The sequence below is a fragment of the Neofelis nebulosa genome, chromosome 4, assembly GCF_028018385.1.
Source record: "Neofelis nebulosa isolate mNeoNeb1 chromosome 4, mNeoNeb1.pri, whole genome shotgun sequence".
NCBI lineage: Eukaryota > Metazoa > Chordata > Mammalia > Carnivora > Felidae > Neofelis > Neofelis nebulosa.
This window is the reverse complement of record NC_080785.1, coordinates 149,725,231-149,744,042: the sequence shown is the minus strand read 5'-3', so window position 1 is coordinate 149,744,042 and position 18,812 is coordinate 149,725,231. Positions and strand designations below refer to the sequence as shown.

The window sequence follows — 18,812 nt, the reverse complement described above, 5'->3', positions numbered from 1 at the left end:
TATATTCTCTTTGTACAATGACCCTTTGTCATTATGAAACATCCCTTTTTATTTCTAGTAATGCTTCTTACCCTAATGTCTCTTTCACCTGATTTAATATAGATAGATATGTCAGCTTTTGATTAGTGTTTATTAGTGTTTATTCTTTTACTTTTTTTTTTTTTTTGGTCTATTCTTTTACTTTCAACTTTTTCTCTGTTCTTATTTGTTTTTCATGCTTGCACCAGTTAGTTGGGTTTTGTTTTTTTGATTCAGTCTGACAGTTTTAGTCTTTTAATTGAAATATTTAGTCAATTTATAGTTTATGTAATTATTGATAGAGTTGTGTTAAAATTTATTATCTTGCTGTTTATTTTCTATATCATCTTCTATTTTGTTCTTTTTCCTTTGGATTAATCAAGTTGTTGGCATTTTTTTGGTTTTTGTTTTTGTATGATTCAGTTTTCTTCCTATTGGCTTGTTAGTTATACAATCTTTTACTATGCTTTTAGTGGTTATTTAGGTTATGGTATGCATCCTTGTCTAATATAAATCATTGCTTTTATTACTTCCCCAACTGTATTAGAACCTTAGAACATTTTGTTTTATTTTATTTTATTTTATCTTATTATTTATTTTTAACCTTACAGCATTTTAAATCTGTTTACTTCTTTCTTGCCTTTTAGGTTATATATCCTTATTTTAACTCTACACATTTTACTTAATTTTTTTTAATGTTTACTTTTGAGAGAGAGAGAGAGAGAGAGAGAGAGAGAAAGAGTGAGCGAGTGAGTGAGTGAGCATGAGTGGGGGAGGGGCGGGGGGGGGGGGACACAGAATCTGAAACAGGCTTCAGGCTCTGAGCTGTCAGTGCAGAGCCTGACATGGGGCTTGAACCTATGAACTGGGAGATCATGACCTGAGCTGAAGTCAGATGTTTAACTGACTGAGTCATCCAGGCACCCCTTAATTCTACACATTTTAAATGCTATAAAATGTTATTGTTTTTCTATAGTCAGTATTCATTATATTTGCCACATCTATACCCTTTTTGTTTATTTATTTATTTATTTATTTATTTATTTATTTATTTATTTATTTATTTATTTTTAGGAGTTTATTTGAGCAAACATCAAATAGGGTGGTACCAACTAGAAGAGGTTAGGAGCCTTTCCTTTTATGGTGTTTTTCATTCCTTCATTTCTTTCTTTCTTTCTTTCTTTCTTTCTTTCTTTCTTTCTTTCTTTCTTTCTTTTTTTTTTTTTTGTCTGAGATCATTTTTTTTTCTGTCTCAAGGACTCCCTTTGGTATTTAGGTTTGAAAATGTTTTTTGGCAACAAATTTAATCTGTGTTTCTGTTTGTCTGAAAATTGCTTTATTTTGCCCTCATTTTTGAATGATGTATTAGCTGGTACAAAATTCTAGGTTGCTAGTTACTTTCTTTCAACACTTAGAAGATTTTCCACTGTCTTCTAGCATCTTTCATGTCTGAAAAATGCATTGCCATTCCTATTGTTGCTCCTTTGAAGGTAATGTGTTCTCCCCCACTTATGACTACTTGTACAGCTTTTTACTTGGTATTAGTTTTCAAAAGTTTTGCAATAAGCTCCCTAGGAATGATTTTTTGTTGTGTTTTGTTTTTTTCTATTTATCCTACCTGTCATCCATAGAGCTTCTTGATTCCAGTTATTATATATGTTATTTCTAGAATTTCCCTTTGATTGTCTTTTTTTATTGAGTCTGATTATTTGGTGACATTATCCCTGTTTTCATTTTCCCCATTTCTTTGTTTTCTTGCACAGTTTATCAGTTATTTATTTATTTTTTTTAAGTGTCTAGACCACCAGTGATTCTGGTTCTGTTGTCTGTTTATCACCTCTTAGTTGGTTTTTTTTTTTTTTTGATACATTATCTTATTTTATTCAAATACCAGTCTGATCACACATGGTCCAAAAACACTCAAATAACAAACCAAGTATAGACAGATGTTAAAGATTGGTCTTCAAATATCATAGCCAATGATCATAGCCACGCTTTCCTATGATCTCGCTGACATAAAATCACATCCACACCTCAGTAGCCACCAAACCATTCAGCAGAGCTTCCTTAACTGTGAGCTCTTTGAAGCTACCCGTTTGAGCACTCTTGACTATTTTTTTCAAGCTCTGAATAGCTGTAGGGATCTCAGCAGGGGTTGGAGGAACCAACTCAACCTTGGCATAGTGTCAAAATGTGGCCAATTGAGTCTTCGAGCAAGTCACAGCAGCCTTCACCAGCTCTGGGGCCTTCTCTGTGAGGTTACAGACAAACTGGGCCATGATTCCACGATTTTCCCTCTCAGTTTTTGACCATTTGGTCTTGTCTCCTGGCATAGCTGGTAATTTTTCATTGAATGCTGGGCAGTGTACATAAAAAGTTATAGAGACTATGGATAATATCTTTAGAGAAGTTTTCCTTTTCTTCTTCTAGGCACATACAGTGGGGCTGATCACCTTAATCCAGCAGGACAAAGTTGAATAAATGTCAGATCATAGTTTATAAGCCTTTGTTTACTCCTGGCACACCCCTGTTTCTAGAGTAAGGCCATCCCATAGATTCCACTTGAGAACGAAGGTGTTCCCTGGAACCATCTGCTCTGGTGGTTCCTAAATTTCTAATCCTTCTCTGCACCTTGAGATTGCAGAAACATATTCTCTGCTTTTCAGTGGCTTTTAGCTTAGCTTTTTAGTCTCCCATCTCACCTTTAGAGCAAAGCAAATGACCTGATGAAAATGAACTGAGTTTTTGGCTCAGTTTTGCTTTTCCCATTTCATTAGGATCATGGTCCCTCATGTCTTCAATTTTTGTCTTTTTAGCCTCATGAAATTGTCAAAAGTTCTGGTTTCTTTGCTTTTTATTAACAGCCCTCAGTTTGGATGACTCTCAGTTTGCCCCAACACTCAGACTTGGCAAAAGACGGGAATAAATGGCAGGAGAATGCTAGCTCACCTCTTCTTAATTTCCCTTTCTCTGTAATCTTGTCCCTTCTACTTCTGGTTCTCTCAGCATCTCTTCAATGCCTTCAAAAAGGTTTTGTTGTTTTTAAATTCAATAACATGTTTCTAGCTATTCTTAGTGCAAGCAGTGGTTTGCCTCAAGCTATTCCATCTTAGCTGGAAGCAGAAGCACCAAGCCAACATTTTAAAATATGTATATATTCTTATTGAGGTACATTTTAAAGTTATAATTCAATGATTTTTAGTGTATTCACAAGGTTTTTAACTATCACTACTGTCTAATTTCAGAACATTTTCATTACTCCAAGAAACAACCCTGTTATCCATAGGCAGGCACTCCCATTACTCTCTCTCTCAGCCCCTTGCAACCACTATCCTGCTTGCTATCTATGTAGATTTACTTGTTCTGGGCATTTCTATAAGTGTAATTGTACAATATGAGGCCTTTTGTGTCAGACTTCTTTAACTTAGTGCAATGACTAAGCCAACTGTGTGTATGTGTGTGTTAAAATATATGTAACATCGGGGCGCCTGGGTGGCGCAGTCGGTTAAGCGTCCGACTTCAGCCAGGTCACAATCTCGCGGTCCGTGAGTTCGAGCCCCGCATCAGGCTCTGGGCTGATGGCTCGGAGCCTGGAGCCTGTTTCCGATTCTGTGTCTCCCTCTCTCTCTGCCCCTCCCCCGTTCATGCTCTGTCTCTGTCCCAAAAATAAATAAAAAACATTAAAAAAAAAATTTTTTTTTTTAAAAATAAAATATATGTAACATGAAATTTACCATTTTGGCCATTTTAAAGTGTAGAATTCTGTGGCATTAAGTACATTTATACTGTTTTGTAACCTTCACCACTATCCATTACCAAAACTTTTTAATCATTCCATATTGAAACTCTGTACCCTTTAAATCATCACTCTCCATCACTTTCTGTCTTTATTTTAACTATGCTAAATACTTCATATAAATAGAATCATGCAGTATTTGTCCTTTTGTGACTGAATTATTTAATTTAACATAATATCCTCAAGAATCACGTTGTAACCCAGCAATTGCACTACTAGGTATTTATCCAAGGGATACAGGTGTGCTGTTTCAAAGGGGCACATGCACCCCAATGTTTATAGCAGTGCTATTGGCATTAGCCAAAATATGGAAACAGCCCAATTGTCCATCGATGGGTAAATGGATAAAGAAGATGTGGTGTATATATATACAATGCAGTATTACTCGACAATCAAAAAAAAAAAAAAATGAGATCTTGCCATTTGCAACTATGTGGATGGAACTGGGGGGTATTATGCCAAGCAAAATAAGTCAGAGAAAGACAAATATCATATGACTTCACTCATATGTGGAATTTAAGATACAAAAAAGACGAACATAAGGGAAGGGAAGCAAAAATAATATAAAAACAGGGAAGGGGACAAAACATAAGAGACTCTTAAATACAGAGAACGAACAGGGTTGCTGGAGGGGTTGTGGGTGGGGGGATGGGCTAAATGGGTAAGGGGCATTAAGAAAGACACTTGTTTTTCTTAATGAAGCACTGGGTGTTATACATAGGGGATGAATCACTAGAATCTACTTCTGAAATCATTATTGCACTAGATGCTAACTAACTTGGATGTAAATTTAAAAATAAATAATAAAAGAAACAAAAAGAATCATGTTGTGGCATGTGTCAGAATTTCTTTCTAAGGCTGAATAATATTCTATTGTATGTATATATCACATTTTACTTACCCTTTTATCCATCAGTGGATACCTAGGTTGTTTCCTTGTTTTAGCTATTATGAATAATGATCCTGTGAGCAAGACTGTATGTCAAGACTCTGCTTTCAGTTCTTTTGAGTATATGTCCAGAAGTGGAATGGCTGGATCACATGGCACTCCAGTGTTCTAACTTATTGAGGGATTGCCCTACTGTTTTCCATAGCAGCTGTGTCATTGTGCATTCTTTTTTTGGGAGGGGGGGAATAATGATGAATTCAATTTTATTTATTCTTTTTTTAATTTTATTTTTTAAATTTATATCCAAATTAGCATATAGTGCAACAATAATTTCAGGAGTAGATTCCCTAATGCCCCCTACCCATTTAGCCCATCCCCCATCCCACAACCCCTCCAGTAACCCTCTGTTCTCCATGTTTAAGAGTCTCTTACATTTTGTCCCCCTCCCTGTTTTATATTATTTTTGTTTCCCTTCCCTTATGTTCATCTGTTCTGTGTCTTAAAGTCCTCATATGAGTGAAGTCATAGGATACTTGTCTTTCTCTGACTAATTTCACTTAGCATAGTACCCTCCAGTTCCATCCACATTGTTGCAAACGGCAAGATTTCATTCTTTTTAATTGCCGAGTAATACTCCATTGTGTGTGTGTGTGTGTGTGTGTGTGTGTGTGTGTGTGTGTGTGTGTGTATACACACCACATCTTCTTTATCCATTCATCCATCAATGGACATTTGGGCTCTTTCCATACTTTGGCTATTGTTGATAATGCTGCTGTAAACATTGAGGAGCATGTGCCCCTTTGAAACAGCATACTTGTATCCCTTGGATAAATACCTAGTAGTGCAATTGCTGGGTCGTAAGGTAGTTCTATTTTTAATTTTTTGAGGAATCTCCATACTGTTTTCCAGAGTGGCTGCACCAACTTGCATTCCTACCAGCAATGCAAAAGAGATCCTCTTTCTCCACATCCTCACCAACAGCTGTCATTGCCTGAGTTGTTAATGTTAGCCATTCTGACAGGGGTAAGGTGGTATCTCATTGTGGCTTTGATTTGTATTTTCCTGAAGATGAGTGATGTTGAGCATTTTTTCATGTGTCAGTCGGCCATCTGGATGTCTTCTTTGGAGAAGTGTCTATTCATGTCTTTTGCCCATTTCTTCACCGGATTATTTGTTATTTGGGTGTTGAGTTTGATAAGTTCTTTATAGATTTTGGATACTAACCCTTTATCTGATATGTCCTTTGCAAATATCTTTTCCCATTCCGTCGGGTGCCTTTTAGTTTTGCTGATTGTTTCCTTCACTGTGCAGAAGATTTTTCTTTTGATGAGGTCCCAATAGTTCATTTTTGCTTTTGTTTCCCTTGCCTCCAGAGATGTGTTGAGTGAGAAGTTGCTGCGGCCAAGATCAAAGAGGTTTTTGCCTGCTTTTTCCTGGATCATCATGGATTTTGATGGCTTCCTGTCTTACTTTTAGGTCTTTCATCCATTTTGAGTTTATTTTTGTGTATGGTGTAAGAAAGTTGTCCAGGTTCATTTTTCTGCATGTCACTGTCCAGTTTTCCCAGCACCACTTGCTGAAGAGACTGTCTTTATTCCACTGGATATTCTTTCCTGCTTTGTCAAAGATTAGTTGGCCATACATTTGTGGGTCCATTTCTGGGTTCTCTATTCTGTTCCGTTGATCTGAGTGTCTTTTTTTGTGCCATCATTGTGCATTCTTGCCAATAGTGCACAAGGTTCTCCACATCCTTGCTAATACTTTTATTTATTTTGTTTTGATAGTAGCCACCCTAAATGGGTGTACAGTGATAAGTTATGGTAGTGTCGATTTACATTTCCCTAATGATTAGTGATTTTAAGCATCTTTTATTAATTGGCCACTTGTGTGTCTTCTTTGGAGAAATATCTATCTTTTGCCATTTTTGTATCAGTTTTTTGTTGTTACGTTTTAGGAGTTCTCTATATATTCTGGATATTAATCCCAGATCAGATACATGGTTTGCAAATATTTACTCTCATTCCAAGGGTTGTCTTTTCATTCTGTTGATAGTGTCTTTTCATGCACAAAAGTTTTTAAGTTTTCATGAAGTCCAGTTTGTCTTTTTTTTTCTTTTATTGCCTGTGCTTTTGGTTTCATATCCAAGAAATCATTGCCAAACCCAGTGTCATGAAGTTTTTTCCCTATGTTTCCTTCTAAGTTTTATAGTTTAAGGTTTTACATTTAGGTCTTTGATCTATTTTGAGTTAATTTTTGTATATGGTATAAGTTAAGGATCTAGTTTCATTCTTTAGCATGTGGATATTTGGTTTTCCCAACACCACTCGCTGAAGACTGTCCTTTTCCTATGAATGGTATTGGCACTCTTGTTGTAAATGCTTTGATCATGTACGTGAGGGCTTATTTCTGGGCTGTTCATCTTATTTCATTGGTTTCTATATCTGTCTTTATGCCAGTTCCACACTGTTTTGATTACTGTAGCTTTATATTAAGTTTTGAAATCAGGAAGTGTGTATTCTCCTTTGTTCTTTTTCAAAATTTTTTGCCTATTTTTGTAAGCAAAATTTTACTGGAACATAGCTACACTTGTTCACTTCTGTGTTTATGTATGGCTGCTTTTGAGCTACTCTGGTAATGCTGGCTCATTACAACAGAGACTGTATGACCCACACAACCTAAAGTATATACTATCAAGACTTTTTATAGGCAATGTTTGCCAATATCTAAATATTTAAAGTCTTTGCCACTACAAATGCAAATAAAAACTAAGAAACAGCCTGAATGAAAAACCTTCTGTGATATACTGATAGCCTACCATTAAAATGACAAGCATGTGGAGTGTGTCAAAGAAATATTTATATGTATGCAACAAGTGACCAAAGGAGAACATAAAATGATGTGTATTCATTGGTTATCAGTATGGAATATGCAAATGTATATTAACAAATATGGAAAAATTGAGATCTAAATAGTTTAGAGATTAGTGCTTGTTACATTTTATCTTCCATTAAGACTTCTAAAACAGTTGTGAAGTTTTTATTTGGGAAAATCTCAAACGAAATAAAAAGAGAGAGACAATAGTAAAATGAACCCTGTATTCCCAGTATTCTCTGCCATAGTTGTGAATACAAGGTTAGTCTTGTTTCATCTGTTCCCCCCAACCTTGGATTACTTCCAAGTAGATCTTTTTTTTTTTAAGACCTTACCAGCAACTTTTTTTTTTAATGTTTTTATTTTATTATTTTTGAGAGGGAGAGAGACAGAGTGGGTGAGGGACAGAGAGAGAGGGAGACACAGAATCTGAAGCAGGCTCCAAGCTCTGAGCTGTCAGCACAGAGCCTGATGCAGGGCTCAAACCCATGAACTGTGACTTGAGCTGAAGTTGGAAGCTTAACTGACTGAGCCTCCCAGCTGCCCCTGGAAGTAGATCCTTAATGTTGTGACATTTTATCTGTAAACTTCAAAGTATATTTACTTTGTCTTCTAACATATAAAGTCCTAGAAACAGAAACACAATACCATTATCAAACCTAAATATTTTAAATAAACAATTCCTTGTATCATAAAATATCCAGATAATCTCTGATTATCTTTTAAAAATTATTTTTACTGTTAATTCCACATTTCTACATTTAGTTCATTTGTCTTAAATTTCTTTAATCTGAGCTTTCCCTACTTCTTTTTCATTTTCTTTTTTTCCTTGCAGCTTATTTTCAGAAGAAAAGGATTCACTTGTCACTGTAGTTTTATGCATTTCTAGATTTTGCTGATTGCATCCTTGTGGTCTTGCTTAACAAATTTAACATAGTTCTTTTGTTTTTTAAAAATCATGGATGTTATCCTTATTACATTGTCAGCTGATTCAAATACATCAATACATTGTCAGCTGGTTTTTTGCTTGAAAATCAGCTACCTGGATGTTGTAATACTGCTTTAACCACCTCTTGGTGTCTCAGCTAAGAATGCCTCAGTTCGCCTGGAAATCCACCACAGGTACTGGCTGCTGCTGAAATCACTTCGGGTACAGATGACAATCTTGGTTGCTCAGTGAGGCTGTCCTTCTGCATTTGACTTGGACCTCCACTCTGGTACGTGCTGTCCTGTAATCTTTCTCAGGTGTTAGCGGTCCCTGGCCCGCTCCATCACACCGCTGGTTCTCCTCAGGACAGTGTCAGGCCTCTCCAGTGGCCACTCCACTCTGCCAACATAGTTCTTTTTCCCTGTGGTTTTGCAAACTGGGAGTGAGATCTCAAGGTGTGTTGAGATTCAAGTAATGTTTTGACACATATATGTAACAGTTGCAGTGTATACATCCTATCGCATTACATCAAGAGGAATATGGTAAGGCTTAGAATTCACTGATCTTTGTTTATACAGATGGGATTGAGAAGAAGAGATGGAACATCTGGAGAAAGGGCCCTGGAAGTGTTTGTACCTTATACCCCCAATGAGTGAAAAAGAGATTTTTCTTTCAAAGCTCCTCATTTGCCTAGTCATATTTGTCATGGTGGCGTTCATAACTCATTCCTGAGAAGCTTATGTAACTGTTCATTGGTGTTTATATAACTCTGGTGATTGCTGCTCACAGCTGGCTCACGTGAAGGAGAAAGTTCAGGGGTATTTGTGACCAGAACTGATTCTGTGATTCTGAATTTGGGTTGTAATAGTCAATGACTTTTAAACCACATGTCTCTTTACCTCCTTGTTGAACCATTTCTCTTTTTCCTCAATGACTTTTGGTGGAGTATATTCCAGAATTTTAGGGAGGGCTATTTTTTTGAAAGTTAATTATTTTGATTAGGTTGTAAATTTACAAGGTCCAAAATTCAGAAGATACAAAAGAGCATGCAGTGAAAAGTTACATTCTAACTTAGAGGAAAATTAATTATAGAAATTTTGAAATAATAGTTTATTATTAAGAACAGTTTAAGATGTGGTATATATTGTGATACTACATAAAAACCAGAAACTTCATAATAAGCATCATGAAGCAGCAGTGAAGCACTTATAAAACATTGACTTACATGACAGCAGACTTTTTAAGTATCAATACATCTGTAAATTAAAGCTCTTTAACAAACAAACAGTAGTTGTTGAACCCAGAAGCTGAAGATTACTGATAAGGAGCTGGTTTAGACCTGTATCCTCTAAGAATACAGGGGAAACCTGTGTCTGAATTAAGTGTGCATGAGAATTGTATATACTATAATCATTTTATTTTTATATTTTTTAAATGTTTATTTATTTTGAGAAAGAGAGAGAGTGTGAGCAGGGGAGGGGCCGAGAGAGGGAGAGACTGAATCCCAAGCAGACTGCGCTGTCCGTGCACAGCCCGATGCAGGACTTGATCTCACGAACTGTGAGATTATGACCCGAGCCGAAATCAAGAGTCGAATGCTTAACTGACTGAGCCACCCAGGAACACCTAGTGTGATCATTTTAAAATTGCTGCTGTACTTAGCCACGTTCGATCCTGGGTCAGATAGGAATTCATAGCTAGGCCTCACAAGTTGGAATGTTTGATTGTGAATTTGTCTGTGATACTGAAAGGTTGTCAGATTCTGTTCTTCCTCCTTCCAGAAACAGCCCACTCTGCAAGGCAGAAACCAGAAGAAAGAAATATAACAGTTGGCAACAAATTCCCACTCCTGGATAGATCAAGTTCAGACCCTTTGGCTTGACATTCAAGGCCTGCCCTGTATACTTTGACTCTGTCCTGTCTGCCTACTCTCTAACCTTGCTTCAAATGTTCCTCCAAGTGGTTACTCAATAAATTTGCTTGTGAAATAGAAACTAAAGGGCTTAAAGCCAGGAGAACATCAAATTTCATTATCAGAACCAGGTCAGAGAACCAAAGCACTAAGTTGAAGTGTACCAACCCAGCCTCAAGTGTAACTATGTAGGGCAAGCTGCAGTGTTGGTGGAAGTAGCTATTTAGCAGTAGTTATCCCCTCTTAGGGACTCTGCTGTCCAGCCATCTGTTCCTTTGGGAGGAGGAATATTATGGCTTCCCTTTTAGTAGAGAAGAATTCAGGGCTGTGAGTTAGGAAGAAGGTGACAGTAATGTTATGTGACAATGCCAAGGGAGCATTAGCTCTTTGGGGTGGGGGGCAGCCTGAAGGAATGATAGTTCTTAAAGAAAACAGAATTGCTGAGCTTTCCTCTTGTAGTGCTTCAGGTGGAAATAGGAGAGGACTGTTTGAGGGGAGGGCAGTGGATTTGGGAGGGCAGCCAGTCGGACTTGCATCTCCTTCAGAGCTTCTCTTTTAGTTCTCATGTCTGGGTGGAGACAAAGCAGTAGCACCTTACTTTCTCAGTAGGTGGAAGATGTCCATAAGCCAGGGCTCATGTTGCATTCCCAATGCTTCTTGCCACCCTGGACTCTGTCTTTGGGAGACCTTTTGTAAAAGGCCTGCTGTGGATCCTGTGGTAACAGAGAACTGTGATGTTTTAACCTCTTGCTCATGTTAATGGTATTGCAGTGCCCCATCATGAACATTCCTTGTCTGGTGCCTCCCTTGGCCATTTCTCCTTTGTCTTCAAAAAGCAAAGGTTATCTGCTTTAAACCTTCATGGTCTCTCAGTGTGAGGGCCAAAAAAGATGCTTCCACTGCTGCTGCAGGGGAGTGAATCACTCTGGGTATTCACATGGGACTGTGTGTGCATGTGTGCACACATGTCCACATCCACTACCCATTTCTATCCCCAACTTTTACAGTGGCCACATCAACTTCCCCTCCTCAGCCAAACAACTGGCGGGAGAATGTAGAATGCTAGGAAGACAAGGCCTTGGAGGTAGTCCTCCCTGGGACAGGGACTGACTTCTGTGCCAGCATCCAGGAAGGATCTGGGTCTACATCTTAGTCTGCCTTGGGCAAAGAGCTCCTGGGGAGAGACAGGGAAATGGTTATTGGGTTGGAAGGCCCCTCCTGCTGCTGTTTTGCTTAATTCATTTTAGCCAGTATTGAACTACATGTATTTTTCCAACTATTCCACCTTATTTTAAGTCTCTATTCCTGGGGCTCCTGGGTGGCTCAGTCAGTTGAGTATAAGTTCAGGTCATGATCTCACAGTGTGTGAGTTTGAGCCCCACATTGGCTCTGCACTGACAGTGTGGAGCCTGCTTGGGATTCTCTCTCTCCTACTCTATGCCCCTTCCCCACTTGTTCTCTCTCTCTCTGAAAATAAAAATAAATAAACTTAAAAAAGGATAATTTTAAAGTCTCTTCCTTTTGCTTATGCTCCTATATCTGCCTAGAGTGTTCTTTCTTTTCTTTTACTGTCTGTTACCTACTTATTGTATTAGGTTAAACCCAGGTTTCACCTTTCCTAAGGAAGTACTCCACCCTCCATGACTGGATTGGGTGTCTTTTCCCAAAGTGTTGTTGCTATTAGGCACTCACCACATGTGTTTCTCCATGTGGACCATTCCACTGTGCCTGGGCACAGGGCCTGGTACTCAAATGTTCATATGTGTGTTAGGCTAAACTAAAAGACAGAGGGTGCAGGAGAAGCAACAGTGCCTAGTTTGTGGCAGTCTCATGTGGAGAGATTTGGAATGAAGATGTGTACAGTTTCATGCGGCAGGTGTGTGTGTGTGTGTGCATGTGTATTTGTAAGAAACACTCATTTTGTGAGAAAAAAATGCAGTTTGTATCATTTCTGCTTCTCCTTTTGCTTTCTTATTTTTGATTTTTGATTAGGATATATAAAGTTTGAGTTTTCCAAACAAATAAACACTGCTACCCAGAATGGCTGAATAAGCCCCCCATAGCTTTGTTTGCTGCTAGACTGTTCAATGTGATTGGGAGTATGGAGTTCCATGGAGTTTGGCAGACCTGGGTTTAAAGAAGAGTATTTTCCCTGAGAGAGCTGGTGACATCCCCATTTTATAAATGTGGGAACCATGGCTCAGAGAAGTTGAACCCATGAACATAGAACTACCAAGTGGCAGAGCCCGGATTCAACTAGTACCACCTAGGGAGTAGCCCAGAGAGAAAGAGAAAACCACCATTAGAACATCATAATAATAATTACTCCAGGTAAGATCCACTGATGAATGTTAAAATTAGTGGGTAAATTTTAAGAAACAGAATATTTGCATCCTCAAGGCCTCAGAGTCCCCTACCACTCTAAATATTTATTTGCATATAGTTTTAACATATGTCCAGAAATTCTTTGATGCCCCTCTTTCCAGGAGATTGAGCTTAATTCATTTCCCATTGAATGTGAGCTGGGCTTAGTGATTTGCTTCTTTTATTATTTTTCTTTTTTTTCATGTTTGTTTATTTTTGAGAGAGAAAAGGTGCAAGTAGGGGGAGGGGACAGAGAGAGAGGGAGACACAGAATTCAAAGCAGGCTCCAGGCTCTGAGCTGTTAACACAGAGCCCAACACAGGGCTCAAACTCACAAACCATGAGATCATGACCTAAGCCAAAATCGGATGCTTAACCAACTGAGCCACCCAGGCGCCCTATGATTTGCTTCTAATGAATAAAATATAGAAAGGTAAAAATAGTAATTTTACAGTGGAGAAATCTGGCAGATACCACTTTAAACAAGTGATCAAGGTTAATGTCGCCAGTAATAAGTCATGTTGATATCATGTACCCTGATAAGATGTGATGAGAAGGGCACTTTATCTCTATGGTATTCTCCCCTCCCCCCACCCCAACCATAACTTCAGTCTAATCATGAAAATACATCAGATGCTCAGATTAGGGGACAGTCCGCAAAACACCTGGCCAGTACTTTTTAAAAAATTGTTGAGGGGGCGCCTGGGTGGCGCAGTCGGTTAAGCGTCCGACTTCAGCCAGGTCACGATCTCGCGGTCCGTGAGTTCGAGCCCCGCGTCAGGCTCTGGGCTGATGGCTCGGAGCCTGGAGCCTGTTTCCGATTCTGTGTCTCCCTCTCTCTCTGCCCCTCCCCCGTTCATGCTCTGTCTCTCTCTGTCCCAAAAATAAATTAAAAAATGTTGAAAAAAAAAAATTTTTTTAAAAATTGTTGAGGTCATGAAAGACAAGAATACACTGAGAAACTGCCACAGTTGAGAGAGACTGAGACATGACAGCTAATGCAATATGATATTCTGGATGGGATCCTATAATAGAAAAAGGACATTAGTGAACAACTGGTGAAATCCAAATAAAATTTAAAGTTCGGTTAAAAGCAAACAAAAATCATCCCACCAAACCCCCAAACTTCCTGAGTCCTTCCTGCCTGAAAGCCAAGTGGCATTGACTAGTGCACCTCAGTTACAGCATTTATGTTCTAGTTTTAAATTGCTCTTACCTTTGGGAAAGACCTTTTGGTTGTGTAGTGCTTGTATTTGGGAGGCTCTGGTGGATTTGGGGACAAGCTTATGGTCTGTATGACTGTCAAAGCCTGCCCATCCAGTAATCAGAATGCTGCTCAGCAGATTGAGGAAGAGGGTTGTACATACGGACCCTCCTACCCCACCTCAGTCCTTGCGGGTGTTTGATGCCACAAATGACATTCCCTCTGCCAGGAATTTCGTCCCCTTTCTGCCTCCTCAGGGCAATACCTTTAGATATTCTGCTCACCTTTCAAGGCTTCACTCACATTTTACCTTCCATATTTCTTGTGCGATAATACCACAAAGTAGTGTCTTTCATATTCCTGTGACCCTAAGGCAGTTATTCTTGGTTTAGCTAATTACCTCTGGTTAGAAAAATGACGTCTTAAAATTTTAAGTTCTCTAGGTCAGTTAGCCTGTCCTTCCTGTGGTATTTAGCATACCTTGCCTTATTATGTCTAGAAAACAAACTCCTTGAAAGGAAGGAGTCTTACAAATATCCCTTGAAGCATCTTGGACAGTGTTTTCCATGTTGTAGGTCCTCATTGAATGGTCAATGAATTAAATGAGTGAACACTTTAAGACAGTGAAAGGAGGAATATTCCTCTTGTTGGCAGATGAGACTTGCTTAGTGTCACACAGGTGAGTGTGAGCTGTTTTCGGAACCTACTGTCACTTTCAGAGCATTCTGTGGCCATGAAACTTTCTTACTCTGATCATAGTGGTAAATTATAGCAAGTGTGAAGGCTATCATTTGTTGTGAGCCTACTCTAGAGCAGGCTTGGTTCTAGACACACACACTGTTTAGTCCTCACAACAGCTCTGAAATGTAGGCATCACTATTCCCATCTTATAGATAAATCCATTGAGATTCAGAGAGATGTAAGTCACTTGCCTTAGATCACCAACTAATAAGATGCTGAGTTGAGGTTTGAACCTAGGTGTGCCTGGCATCAAAACCTGTTTTTCTCCCAGTAAACGTCAGTCCCTGGCACCTCTCTCCCTTTGTCTTTTCAGACCCATCCCTGGAAGACATGTGTGGCACTGAGTGTGCCCAACTGGAGGAAGATGGGCAGCGGCCACCGCGGTGCACTTCAACTACCTCATCTCAGTCTGAGCCTTCAGAGCAGCTTAGGCGCCACCAAGGCAAGAGCCTCACCTCCGAGGACCCCAAAAAGAAGAGAGCTCAGAAGCCCTCCCACATGAGGAGAAACATACGGTGAGCTGTGCTCAGGGTAAGAGGAGAAGGGAAGGAATAGAGAGAGATATTGCCTTCATTTGAAGGCTGTCAGTAGCAGGACTGGTTTGAGCAGGAGGGTCCCCTTTCCAAAAAAGAAAAGTATAAGCTGTGTGCCCTAATTAATAGTGGAGATGCAGCTCAGGACCACCCCCAGGCTGTCTGAGGTTGTGGGGCAGACACGGATGATGCTCAAGCTGTGCTGGGGAGTATTCCACTCTCTGGAGGCCCTGGGAGACAGCCCAGGGATGATAGGGTGCTCTGGTTGGACAGTTTTTTTCCTTTATTTTTCCCTTACGTTTCAAAACAGGGGAAGATAAAGGAAAAGAAGTTGGGTTCTCATTTTCTTAGCGCTCAACTTCAATTGACAAGGGCCTGTCTGGCCCAAAGAAGGCTTCTTCCTTGAGCTAAGAGAATGGCAGATGTGAACTTCCTTCACTGTCTAAATCCCCTACAGTCCTTCCATCACATAACCATTTTGCTATCGAAAGGAGATAAATGATATCCTATTCTCCTACTCTCATTTTTTTAACATAATGATAGCTTGAAAGTATTATTTAAAGTTTACGAAATGAGGATGTGGGATAAATAAGGATCTATAATTCTACCCTCCTATATAACAACTCTATATTTTAATACTGCTTTTCAACTTCATGAATCATGTATTACTCTTTTACTCTTGATCTGTTATGTGCAAAGATGAGTTTTCAGGAGCATCTCTCAGGAAGTTAAATAATATGGAAAAATGTTAGCCCACAGTCACCTGAACCTTGAAGTTCACCCCCCGCCCCACTCCCTTTTTTTTTTTTTTTTTTTTTTTGCCTCTCCTGTTGCATGGGTGTGTGGGACTGACATGGCTTCTCCTCCTCTTGCCTCAGCTCTCTGAGCTCAGCAATGAGCTCTTTAGCTTGTCATTACATTGTCCAAATTTCCAGTGAACCAACCCAAGTGCTCACTCTTATTGTAATGTTTAGAAAGCTGCTCCGGGAGGATCAGTTGGAGCCCGTTACCAAAGCAGCACAACAGGAAGAGTTGGAAAGAAGGAAACGCCTGGAGCAGCAGAGGAAGGATTACGCAGCCCCCATTCCTACTGTTCCCCTGGAGTTCCTTCCTGGTAAGCAGCAGAGTTGGTGGGAAAGGCCCTGCCTGAAGTATAAGGAGAAGAGGCCTTTGGCACACACAATGGTTAAGGGCAGATCTGAAATAAGATCGTGGCCTCTCAGGAATCATTTTGAGTCATTCGGTTTCTTAGGAGCAGATGATCAGAAATATCTTACTGAAAAAGTTAAGATGGGGAGACCTGGGTGGCTCAGTCAGTTAAGTGTCTGACTCTTGATTTAGCTCAGGTCATGATATCATAGTTTGTCGGTTCAAGCCCCATCGTCTCCCACTCTCTCTGCCCCTCCCCTGCTCACGATCTCTCTCTCTCTCTCTCTCTGAAAAATAAACATTAAAAAAATTTTTTAAATAAGATGAAAAGTTAAGATGGTTAAACGTGTACCCCTCACGGGGACTCGGCTAGCTCAGTGGGTAGAGCATGTGACTCTTGGTAGCAGGGTCATGAGTTCGAGCCCCACATTGGACCTCGTTAAAAAATAATTATTATTATATTTTTATTTATATATATTACATATCTTATGTATTATATTTATATTTTATACATAATTTATATATTTTAGTAATATATACTTAATAACCAGGAGATAAGAACCAGTAAAGACAAGGGAAGTTAGAAAGGGAACTGAGGTGTTTGAGATACCCTCAACTTCTCTCCTCAGGGGATAGTCCCCTTGAGAGTGACAAAGGTAAAGGGCTGATGAATCATTTGGGGAAATAAGTTTACACTAAAGGTGGTTTTGGCATTCCCTTCCATCTTTTTTTCCCTAGAGGAAATTGTCTTAAGAGCAAGCGATGGTCCCCAACTGCCTCCTCGGGTCCTGTCCCAGGAAGTCATTTGTTTGGACAGCAGCAGTGGCAGTGAGGATGAAAAAAGCAGTCGAGATGGTAAGGTCGAGCCAGAGGTGTCTCTGCTTCCTTCTGACTCAGTGTTCACCCTGATTGATTGGCTGTACATCTGAATAGAAATCAGTCCTTCCCCATTTGTTTTGGGGTCTGACTGTGACAAATATCCCTGGGTCTCCTTGTAAATGTAAGGTTTTCCCTTATCTTAACTTGAAGCCATAAGAGAGAAATAGTAAAACTCAAAATTTTATAAGTGATGACAAGTTCTAACTTTGTTCCCATGCTGTAAGCTTTGATAATGGGCAGTAAATTATCTCTGCTCCCTGGGTTTTGGTTTTTGTTTTGTTTTGTTGGCTATCTCAGAAGTGATTGAACTGAGCTCTGGAGAGGAAGATACCCTGCATATTGTGGACAGCAGCGAATCTGTCAGTGAGGAAGATGAGGAAGAGGAGAAGGGTGGTACCCACGTGAATGATGTCTTAAACCAGCGAGATGCTCTGGGGCGGGTCCTTGTCAATCTGAACCACCCTCCGGAGGAGGAGAATGTCTTCCTGGCCCCACAGTTGGCACGGGCAGTGAAACCTCATCAGGTACAGCAAATCTTGATTCTTTTCTTTGTTTCCTTTCAGCTTCTTTGCTGAGGACATTACCTGCTGGTGGTTGTCAGCATCAGAGCCTGTGAAGTACTTGTTTGGTACCACGAGCAGTTATTAGAAAGCCCTGATCCTTCCTCCTGGCACTTGATGCTTCAGGATTTTTTTTTTAATTGGAATATGAATGTATTTTTTTATTAGGATGCTCACAAGAATGGCACACTAGTACTGTCTTTCTGATGTGATGAAGAATACATACATCTGACCCACACTGTGGCAGGGGTAAGGGCTCTCAGAGCTGGTACCAAGTATCCACTGAAGACATCTCCATTCACCAGAGAGGATGTTTCTTTGACTCCAGCATCTTTACTGTAGCTTCTAGTCAGGTCTCCATGCCTTGGGCCCAGACTTCTTCATTCCAGCACAAGTTGACCCTCTTTTTTCTTGACACTGTGAACTCCTTCAAGACCTAGGTCAACTGCCCCATGTCTAACTTGCCCAGACAGGCTCCGGAATTCTGCAACACATCTTTGGTATGCTGCTGCCCTGCCACCCTCAGGGGCATGGTTAGGAGTTGGGGAGAGGGGGAATAGCATCACATTACCAAAGCAAACGGCAGGGGCATATTAGCACATGACACTTGGACATACACCTAACAACCTCATAGGATACATGCTTTTCCCCAAGTGCTACATAATCCCCATAGAGAGCAAACACTTATGGAATGATTTTTTATGCCAGGCACAAGGGACACAAAGTGAATGGTGTTTACATACATCATGTCCTACACACAATGGGAAATTAGCACCTGAAAGCTAGAACCAGATCTCTATCCTGGCTCTTCCCTGCCTTTGAATGGTGTCACTGCTCTGTTTCTGCCTGTTCTCAGCATTTAGTTCATTTTTCAAAAGGGAGGATAAGATGGCAGAGAGAGTAAAATGGGAGATTGGACTGGGGTGGGTGATTAATATATGGGTAACAACCTGTAAAACAAAAATAAT

General features: G+C 39.7%; 1 protein-coding gene and 2 pseudogenes across 3 annotated transcripts in view; 1 reads left to right on the top strand and 2 right to left on the bottom strand.

The window, feature by feature from the left end:
* The window catches only part of RAD54L2 (RAD54 like 2), a 117,537-nt gene that overhangs the window by 69,724 nt on the left and 29,001 nt on the right, over positions 1 to 18,812 (top strand). For all 3 annotated transcript variants that reach the window (XM_058726752.1, XM_058726753.1, XM_058726751.1), the window contains 4 exons: positions 15,037 to 15,238; positions 16,231 to 16,370; positions 17,144 to 17,260; positions 17,582 to 17,808. In XM_058726752.1, coding sequence (XP_058582735.1) covers positions 15,037 to 15,238; positions 16,231 to 16,370; positions 17,144 to 17,260; positions 17,582 to 17,808 — 686 coding nt within the window. The remainder of the gene's footprint in view (positions 1 to 15,036; positions 15,239 to 16,230; positions 16,371 to 17,143; positions 17,261 to 17,581; positions 17,809 to 18,812) is intronic.
* Positions 1,873 to 2,297, bottom strand: LOC131510105 (ATP synthase subunit g, mitochondrial-like; annotated as a pseudogene).
* On the bottom strand, positions 8,637 to 8,846 carry LOC131510106 (SNRPN upstream reading frame protein-like; annotated as a pseudogene).